Consider the following 10,821-nt stretch of genomic DNA (forward strand, 5'->3'; position numbering starts at 1 on the left):
ATTGGCAAGTGTGCTTATAAAAAAAATAACTGTCAAATAAAGTAAATTATTGTTTGGTAAATTTCTTAAACTTGAAAATGAAGATTATAATGTTTGATAATTAACAGTACATTATTGTGATATCAATAACTAAATAGACCTGCTATCAAAATTGGTATAACTTTTTTTATAATTTATATTTTTATATATATATTATGTAGAATCAATATGACAACCATAGAGAGAGTGAATAAGATTTATTAAACTAAATTAAAAAAGGACTAACGAGAAGAATAGCAGATTTTAACTTTTCATTTGTAAAAATAGCAAATCATCATTTCATTTATAAAAATGGCAAAAATAATTAAAAATAAAAGAATAAACGAATTTATGAAATGACTTATTAAGAAATATTGGTAATTACATTATAACTAAAACTAACATCTAAAGACTATCGGTTGGCTAGGCTCTAATCGCTTCACCAACATCTTCTCCAACCAAGTTGCCGCCATTTTCTTCTCTGAAATCGGCTCCTTCACCAACAATGGTGTGGTTGAATAGAATACTGTCTCTGAATCTATCATCACAACCATAATTTCCTCCCCTCTACTCAAAATTCTGAAAATCCAGATGGGGCATTTTAGGGTTAAAGAAAAATTAATTATATTGTAATTTGGATGAGAGTTTTGTAGTCATCAAAGATCTTTTGAAAGTTTTTTTGTGATACTTCCAATGAGATATTTACACTCCAATTGAAAATCACTTAACCAAATCATCTACATCATTTTTGAACTTACCCAAAATTCTGTAACAATACTTTTCTTGGTTTCAGACAAAAAAATATTAGTTAAGAAAGTGAGGGCTAGACTAATAAAAACTTCATCTAAATAATTACATTCATGAAGAAAAAAATCGATTTAGATTATAGTGTGAAAATCTCAATTAAAAATCGTCAATTGAAATTATTAACCAATTATGATATGGTGTTGATGTCAATCGTGGAAATCTGATGAATAGAAGAGAAACAAACAATTTTCGAGGATGGTACATCCTTCCTGGATCGAATATCAGTCAAGGTGGGTATAAGACCCCCAAAGCAAACATGTTAATACCAATACGGTGGCCTACCTTTTCACAATGACTCGATAGGAATCATTTTGGAAAGAAGAGACTCTGCGACTTGAACTATTGGTCGAGACCGATTAAGTCGAATCTTTTATCCAGCAAAGTAGACTTGTCGTCAATTGTCTTCCATGATTCTAATCACATTAGGATTTCATATCTTTGTCTTCCAAAATTCTAATCACATTAGGATTTCTGCAGTCATCCCTATACATTGCTAACCGAGAAATAAAACATTCAGAAGTTGAAAAAAAACCTTTGATTGGATTAGATTGACAAGATGTTTAAAAGATGTGATTGAAACAACAGAAACTTCAATAAATCGGAAGTCATAATAGTAGTTATTTTCATCTCACTTACCATTGAACAAAACTCTTAGTCATTTAACAGTCATAAGAAGAAAACGTTGAGAGGATGAAGAAAACTAGGGTACGTGTTGTATTCTAATATTTTATGTTTGAAACAAAAGAATAATAAATATAATATTCAAAGGTATTTTAAAACTGTAAATCTTGATTAAGTTTAATAGAAAGTGTAATAAAAACAATAAATTTCTGTTAGGATAATTAATATAATATGATAATTTAAATTTCAAACGAAAATTTTAAAATTAGTTGTTGTAGAAAATTTGAAAATTCAAAATAAGTATTAAATTTGATACATAAATTCATAACAACGGCTAAAATCGCGAGATTTCAGGATGATTATCCACTTGAAATAACCAAGTTAGTCGGCGTTGAAAGTTTGCTGGAATATATAGTTGAATTAATTATAGTCTCATTAATACAGATGTCGGATTAATTATACTGCAATTAAAAGAGACGATAAGGGCATTTTAAGATTTTCAAAAATTTGACTCACATGATCTCCATACGTTTTGCTATAATATTTTGCTATTTTTTCAAATGATAATATAATTACTATTATTTACTTGATTATTCCTAAAAAAAATTCTAACAGAGGCCAAATTAAACGAATTAATAGATTTTTTACTAACAAGTAACTTAGAGAAGAATTTTATGCAAATAATTTCACTTTAAATTAAATCAGAAATTAACAGTCATTTTGTCTTCTTCCCAAACTTTTCACTTTCCATCTTCCCAATTTTCCACCATTTTGTCTTCTTCCCAAACTTTTCATCATTTTATCTTCTTCCCAAGCTTTCTAAATCTTTCCACGGTTCTTCCGTCAATATACTTTCCATCTCCATCTCCATCAAATATACTTCAAAAAGAAGGGGAAAAGAAAACAAAGAAAGAGAAAAAATTGATGAATGCAGTAAGTATAATATTTTCCGACTTATACTTTGTAGTGACACATCCATTTATATTGTTGATGCACTTAATTGACATATACTATTGATATGATAATATATACGTTAATATTATCGGTACACTTGACTGGTATATTGTTGATATACTTTATAATACTACACTCACATATATTGAGAATATACTTGACTAACATATTGTTGATATGCTTTATAACGATATACATCTTTATACTGTTGATACACTTGATTGATATATTATTGATATACTTGATAATAATATACTTGTTTATATTGTTGATACATTTGACTAGTTATACTATTGATATATTTTATAATGATGCACTCGTTTTTAATGTTGATACACTTGAATACACTCATTTCCTAAATTAAATTCAGATGATATTTTATCAAACAAACTTCCACAATCGCAATCCAATCACTAGAAAACTAGATAAAAGGGAGAGAAGAAGCTAAATTCTGATGATATTTTATTTTGACTATATTTTTATTGTTTGAACTTTGATTTGAGTTACTCAAATTGTGTTAGAATCATTATTTCGAACTATACGCAAAGGACGTTTGAAAACACCAAAATTGTTAGTGAATAAGAGTAGGTTGATCATCATCAAAACATTAATTAACTAAATTAACTAATTACAGATTAAGGACCAAAAACTCAATATATATATATATATATATATATATATAGTGTTTAAACTTTAATCTATATTTTTCTTTCAAAAGAAACTTTAATTTATATGTTGTTTGCTTTATATTATTTCTTTTATAAAATTATTTGTTAATTATAAGATAAATATTTTCACTCTTTTATAAAAAAAATGATATTGTTTAAAGAAAAATTTGGTTGCATTGAACTAATCAAATTTAAATTTTAGGATATAGAAATTGGTTTTGGGGAGAATATATTAGATTTTACAAAATTAATTTTAATTTATAAAGAATACAATCCAAAATTAGTTTTTCTTTTTAGCTACTAAACACAACTTCAATTTGCTTTATTGAAAAAGATGAAAAATGAAAAACAGTAAACAAAAATGATAACATTCGTTTCTAGAAGGAAAAGGTGCATAGAACTAATTGTATGGAGATGAAATGAGCAAATAATACAAACAAAACAAAACATGTTGGCAGAGTTTGCTTCACATACAGTCACTGCCATAATTGCAAGTGGCAATAATTATTTAGGACGTCGCTCTTTCTACTCGCTGCAGTTCGAAATATGGATCTTGAGAAAATTTCAAAAAATTATTATAATTGGTTATTGAAATTTTGATTACAATTTAGTGAGATTATGATGGATTATTTTTAATCATCATTTTCATAGAGTAAATTTAAAAAAATTGAAAATCAATTACAAAATGATATAAAGTTTATCGATACTTAGATGAAATTATGTGAAAAATAAAAGTTTTAGATAGTAGAAAAAACAACTCACAATGATTCAATTTTGAGGTGAAATGTTAATGTGAAAATTGAATGAAAAAATTTTCAGGTTAAAAATAAATGTACATTCTTTTTTGTAGTTTTTTTTTTTTCAAATTCAATTTCTTTGAAAATGAAAAATTTGAATTGAAAATAAAGTTGAAAAGTGAGAAAAGTTGGAAATTAGAAAAAGTAGTACATTGACAAAGCTTCATTTTTTTTTTTTAATCATTATCATGTGAAACTATATATTGTTGTATAAAACTATATAATTGCTTGTAATTAGGACCGTAAACTAAAAAAATTGGAAGAGATAACAAGCTAATTTCTAAGAAAAAAATAAATCAATCAAAATATTCTCAAAATTTAATCGAAATGGGGAAAAACAAAATTTTCCTTACCAAAATTTCAAGGTCATTGAAATCTCAAAATTCCAGATTTCAATTAAAATTTTGCACCATGCTACCAATTACCAGTATCGCTAAATACTTAAATACATCTTAAGTGTACTTATATTTGTGCATTTCACCCAATTGTCTAATCATAATTTTTCATGCAACAAATATTTCTTATATATATATATATATATTTTTAATATTTCATTTCATTTTAATGTGAGTTGGATAATGCATAGGGATGCACCAAAAGATTGTTCAATTTGTTTTATCAATGAATACATAAGTGTCCATAAAATATGTTGGATAATTAGGTGGGCTAAAAATTTTGAGTTTTTTTTTTTTCAAAGACTATTTTTTTAGGCGATTGCAAATATAGAAGATAAAGTATTAGTAGATATAATACAATGCAAAAGAATTTGAAAGTATAGAAAAATTTTAGATATTCTTGAAGTCTATCAATGATAGACTATATTACGGATAGGAGTCTATCAACAATAGAGTTAGATTTCCCTAGATTTATAATTCTTTTAAAATGTTGTTATACACTTAATATTAGCTTTAAAAGTACTATTTATTGTAATTATCCTATCTTTTTCACCTTTTTTAATACAATTGGAGTTAGGAAAATTTGAGCCATAGATTTTATAGTTACTAATACACTATATAAATTGAGCATAACTCTTTTTTTTCATTTAGTTCTTACTAATTTGTTTGATTACATATGTTGTAACCACACATAATTTTCTGTCTAATAAGCCTAACACTTAAAATTCTTTTCATTTTAGTATTTAATAAGTATTGTCCAAATAAACACTTGGATACAGAATAGAAAAGATTTAGTTTAATTAGTGAACTAAAATAGAAATTTTAAAGGGTCATTTCTAAGAGTAAAAAAAGGGAGGCACCAAAGTTGTAGTTATAAACTAGTAATTAATTTATTTGCACATATATTTGAAAGAGATAAAAAAATGAACAAGGTGTGCGTGCATTATTACTAAATACAAAGGAAAAAAAGTAAAAGGGAAAAAGAACAAGTATAGTAGCATAGCGTCCCCACACACAATGAATCAAAGCCAAGGAGTGTTAACCAAAGGAGTCACAACAGATTTAGTCTGAAGATACTTATGGATAGCGTGCATTCCAGAGTCTCTACCGAACCCACTCGCCTTGTACCCTCCAAATGGACAGCTCGGGTCGAAAGCAAAGTAACAATTTATCCAAATTGTCCCTGCTCGGATCGACCTCGAGACCGTGTTCGCTATGTCTAAGCTGTTTGTCACTATGCCAGCTGCTAGCCCGTATTTGGTGTTGTTTGCACTCCTTATTCCCTCTTCAATTGTCCTGTCGTACAAAACAAATTCAAAAGTTTAAGCGAATAGATTATGATTTTAAATTTTGATTCTGGTTGATATAAAGATTTTGATTTTACTTGAATTTCATGACGGAGAGGACTGGACCGAATATTTCGTCTTGGGCAATAAGTGAGTCTTCCTGAGGGATTTAATCAAATCTAGTTAGATGGTAGAAAATAAAAAAGAATAAATGGTGTAAAAAATAGAGGAAAATTGATGAATGAAGAGCAGACCTTGACATTTGTAAAGATTGTGGGCTCAATGTAATATCCCACTTCGCCTATACGCTTGCCGCCAGTAACCAATGTTGCTCCTTCTCTTTTACCATGTTCTATGTATTTCAGAATTTTATCCAATTGTTTTCTGTCCACCTGTATTATTTTCATTTGGGATTTATTTCTTTTATGAAATTCTTCTATAAATCTTTTGGAATTATATACATTATTACCTGGGGTCCATAGTTAACTTTAGGATCAAAAGGGTCTCCCACCACCCAAGATTTGGCCTTTTCAGTAATCTTTTTCACAAATTCATCGTAAATCCCTTCTTGAACCAACACTCGGGAGCCAGCCACACAAATTTCTCCCTGTACAAGCTCAACCTATTAATATTCGAGTAAAAGTAAATGTACGTTTGAGAATGATTTTTAACTTTTAATATACCTTATTATAAAAAATAGCGAGGAGGGCAAGATCAATGGCTTTGTCGAGGTCGGCATCATCAAAGATCAGAAGGGGTGATTTGCCTCCTAATTCTAAGGAGACTTGCTTCAGATTACTGGCACTTGCTGCCTGCATTACCAGCCTTCCCACCTTGGTTGATCCTGTGAAGCTCACCTGCATTACCAACACAAATCAATTAATCAATGAAACTAATATAGCATAATTCAAAGGAATTTGCAAATATCTAAAAATTTAGATTGTAATAGATTTGTATTATGTGATATAATCTATAAATTTTGTTATATTTATAATTTTATTAAAAATGTTGCTATACATCGAAACTCTGTTTGATAATTGCTTTTTTTTCTTGTGGTTTTTTAAAATTAACCCAATTTTCTCCTAATTTTTTGTCATGATTTACATCTTTCTTAACTACAATGGCTAAATTCTTAGTTATATTTCAAAAACAAAAATAAGTTTTTAAAAGCGGTTTTTTTTCTTCAAAATTTGACTTAGTTTTTTAAACTATTAATAAAAAGTAAATAAGAAATGAAGAAATTTAAAGGTGAAAGAAACATCTATCAATTTAATTTTCAAAAACAAACATTCAAAACCGTTATCGACCAGTGTCTTAATTATTATCTATTCCAATTAGCCAATTTCATTCGGTTACCTTGTCAATATCCATGTGGGACGCAACGGCTGATCCAGCGGTTGGCCCATATCCAGTCACAACGTTCAGTACTCCATCTGGTATACCAGCCTAATAAAATATGACACACCCAAAATAAAAATTCAAATTTATTATAAGCAAAAGAGATTAAAAAAACATACACGTTCTGGGAAACTATATAATTGGACTAGAAAAGTCCACATATGCTAGCCAACAAGACAAAAGGCTATTATTATTAAAAAAATAGAAAACGCCAAAAAAATAATTTGGTGTATAATTAATTAAATAATTATTTTCACAAGAGAAAAGATGACGGACCAGTTTGGCGAGATGGGCGTAGAAGAGGGCGGAGAGGGGCGTCTGTTCGGCGGGCTTGACGATCATGGTACAACCGGCGGCTAACGCCGGGCTGACTTTCAGCCAAAACATGGTCGTCGGAAAATTCCACGGTATGATGTGGCCCACCACTCCAATCGGTTCAAGTAACGTGTAACCGTGAAGCGGTCTTGCCATTTTCAATACCTCGCCGTGGAATTTATCCGCTGCACCTGCGTAGTACCGAAGTGTATTTGCAGCTCCCGGTATATCCACGATTTTTCCCAACAGAAACGATTTTCCACCGTCGATCGTATCCAACGCTGCCAGTTCCTCCATGTGTTCATCTATCAAGTCCGCTAGTTTCATCATAATCCTCCCCCTCTCCTGCACGTAATTACCGAAAAATCCAAAACATTAATTTCATTTTCTTTTTTTATCGATTATAATCAGAGGTAAAACAATTAAATAAATAAAGGGGAAAAAATCACTCAGTAAACATGATTTTGTTTTCTCGTAGTTTACACAAGTTGTCATTGTCAGATAATCCCACGTTAATGGCGTCGAAATAATGTCAGAGTAGTTAAACCGATAACGATATGGCCTGTAAGCCTAAGATTATTAGATTATGCCGACTTATTTCCACCGATATAAGCTTACAACTTTATCTCAAAACTATTAGGTGTGGTGCAACTACATCTACCTACCGTGATCACATGATAATTTTAAAATTAACTAAAAATGATTTTTTTTTATAAGAGAAGAGAGAACAGAGTATGAGATTAGATGCAAAAATCATTTCTTCTATAATTTTTTTAATAATTATTTATATAAATTTATGCTAAAACTCATTAATATGTTATTTATCCTTTGTTTCCTTTTTTTAAAAAAAAAAATCTAAACTTTTTGTGTCTACTAAAAAAAGAGCTATTAATTAGTACTTTGGGGAGAAAAAGGCTATAAATTTAAATGAATTTTGAGGAGGATAAAAATAGAAACACATACGGCGCCGGACATGCGGGGCCAAGGGCCATGATCGAAGGCTTGACGGGCGGCTTTCACGGCCAGATCGACGTCTTCTTTGTCCCCGGCGGCGACCGTGGCAATAACCTCCTCAGTTCTTGGATCTATGGTCTCGAAAGTTTTCCCTATGAACAACACCAAATATCAAAGATTGAACTTTTTTTAATAAATTTGAAACGGGTTTTCTGGGTTTTTTTTTGGGGTGTAAAGGAAAAAGGGAGATATATAAATATAATACCTGAAATGGAGTCAACGAATTGTCCATTGACGAAGAGCTTTGTGAACTTGATTTTAGGTATTTTGAGATGGGAATCAGAATTGCCGTTGCAGCGATTACTATTATGGTCCATAGGGGAGTGAGATTTTGTGAACGGAAAAAGAGATGTTTTAAGGGAAAGGGTGTTGTTTGCATTTTCATAGGGAAACAGAAGACGGTTTATATAGCAAAATCTGGACCGGTATGAAAATGAAGTAGTCCAACATTTCTACGCTCCCCATGTGGGTTACTTTCATCAAATTAAATTTCAACGCCGACTTTAATTATTTTTTTAAGGGAAAAAAAGAAAAATCTATCCTTGCCATAAAGGTACCAATAATAATTATTAAGGTGTCTTAATAGATCTTAGCTGACTAGATTGAAAATGAACTCTTACATATATTTTAGGACTATTTTCAAATATAGAAAAATGAATCTATATATTTATAAATATAATAAAATTTTATTATCTATACGTGTCATGATATTATGATATATAGAGATAGTAGTCTATTACAATCTATCGCAGATAGACTGATATTTTGTTATTATTTGTAAACATTTTTTTTTTTTATAGTTTTGTCATTTAAAATAATTTTTATTTATTTTTACAATAAAATTGAATTTCAAATTATTTTAGTACATCAACTATGGAATAGGAAGTTGAATCTTCGACTTCTAGGAGAAAAAGGTCATGCAAATTACTATTAAGCTAAGTTCACTTTGGCAATTGAAATTTGAATTTAATGAAGATCTATTTTTTTAATTTATGCATTTTTATATATTTGGTTGGCGCTTGAATCTCGTCCGCATTGCGCTTCACTACAAGTGTCCAATGGCCTTGACTTCTGGCACGCTTCTCCCTGGTCTATTCTCAATATTCTCCCAACTTACCTGCATTAGAGGTCTTAGAACCGGTGTTGTGTCGAGCCTATTGCACTCTGATGCTGAAATTAAAACAAGGAGTGGCTAACTTAGCTAAGCACAAAAAGAAGTAAGGTTGGGTCTCTCATTTTCAGACTATTTATTCTCCTCTTTGGGGTGGTCAAATGGGGTATTTATAAACTTGTCCTTTGACACACGTCTTTGGTTACATGTGACGACAATGGTGTTAGAGACATTCCTAGTGTTCTAAGTTGTAGGGTTCCAGTCCAGACCCGCCTTAATTATTTTTCAATTGATATATATTCATCGGCTAGGTGGCCAGTTCAAACCTCGAGACACTGACATTTCTCTTTTGGGATGTGTTGCATTCTCTCTACACCCTATGGGCTTGCTCGCTCTGGAGCTTTAAGCCTTACCTTGAACTACCCTCAACAGATTTAAATATTGATTTTTTTTCAAATATAAGAAATTCAATAATAAATATAAATAAAAAATGCAATAACTAATAACGTGAAAGTGAAGGTGTAGGCTGCCTTCTATGAATGAGTTTGATGGTCTCTTTCTAGAGCTTTCACGATGACCCAAGGTTCTATATGAATAACCCAAATGACATTTTAAGCATGATTTTATCACGGAATCAATAGGGATATCAAAAGGATTGAAACGTGTTGTGGGGGTCTCAACCAGAATTCACAAATGTTCAAGAGGTAACTCACTTTTATGAATGCAGTTATTGCCCTACTTCACTGTGCATCGTTTCAAATCACAAGATATTGATGGTTAAGTTTACTATCATTCTATTGCTCAGAATCACTTTCTTTTTTCTATCATATTTCAATGCTTGTAGGTTATTTGTGGGGGACCATTGAGAATGATCCACATAAACCTTAAGTCTAAGGCCCACAAAGGCACATAGCACCTTTCACTTGTCCAACATTGGAGAATTACGGAGTGAGTAGAGGGTACATATAGAAAACCACTTCTAGAGACTTGTAAAAGTGGATAGAGTGGGAGTAAGGGGCCTTTTTCAACACGTGCGTGTCGTCGCCGTCGTTGCTTGTCCGATTGGACGATCAGGCTCGAGCTCCGACAACCACGCTTACACGAAAAAAAAAAAAGAAATACTTTTATTTCTTTTTGTTTAAATTTTTTCATAAAATCTTAAACGCTCCCGTCTAGGGGTTTTAATGGTACAATTATTCTTTCCATATTTGACTTTATTTTTTTCAAATATTTTATTTTCATTGAGCTTTTTTTCTTCTTCATGGCTTTATAAAATCAAAGGTCTTAGATCTGAAAAAACAAACTTTTTGCATCCTTGGTTTCGTTTCCTTTCTTCTTCTCCGATTCTGAGCAAACTAACTTCTCTCACTATGTTCCAACCCTCCGACCAATGAGTGCATGTCTGAAGAAGGAATTGTGTTAACCTTGGAGAGCAAC

The 10,821-nt window shown here is 30.7% G+C and overlaps 1 protein-coding gene across 1 annotated transcript; it reads right to left on the reverse strand.

Annotated features, from left to right (window-relative positions):
- Positions 1–5,125: 5,125 nt before the first annotated feature.
- On the reverse strand, positions 5,126–8,738 carry ALDH2C4 (aldehyde dehydrogenase 2C4). Its single transcript, XM_039023831.2, has 9 exons — positions 8,479–8,738; positions 8,223–8,365; positions 7,221–7,604; positions 6,903–6,992; positions 6,230–6,403; positions 6,016–6,153; positions 5,801–5,938; positions 5,645–5,706; positions 5,126–5,556 (listed from the first exon to the last, which is right to left on the reverse strand). Exons 1-9 carry the CDS (start codon positions 8,588–8,590, stop codon positions 5,283–5,285), a joined length of 1,515 nt encoding a protein of 504 aa, XP_038879759.1. The 5' UTR covers positions 8,591–8,738; the 3' UTR covers positions 5,126–5,282.
- Positions 8,739–10,821: the final 2,083 nt, after the last annotated feature.

Source organism: Benincasa hispida, chromosome 2 (genome assembly GCF_027475165.1).
Source record: "Benincasa hispida cultivar pf3 chromosome 2, pf3_genome.v1.1, whole genome shotgun sequence".
Classification (NCBI taxonomy): Eukaryota; Viridiplantae; Streptophyta; class Magnoliopsida; order Cucurbitales; family Cucurbitaceae; genus Benincasa; species Benincasa hispida.

Bases quoted from the DNA above. Each gene is read 5' to 3' on its own strand.
- ALDH2C4 (XM_039023831.2), bottom strand. From the start codon at position 8,590: ATGGACCATAATAGTAATCGCTGCAACGGCAATTCTGATTCCCATCTC. The intron at 6,993-7,220 runs GTCCGTCATCTT...ATATTTTATTAG, and splicing joins ACGCCCATCTCGCCAAACTG to GCTGGTATACCAGATGGAGT. The intron at 6,404-6,902 runs GTAACCGAATGA...TTGGTAATGCAG, and splicing joins CCCACATGGATATTGACAAG to GTGAGCTTCACAGGATCAAC.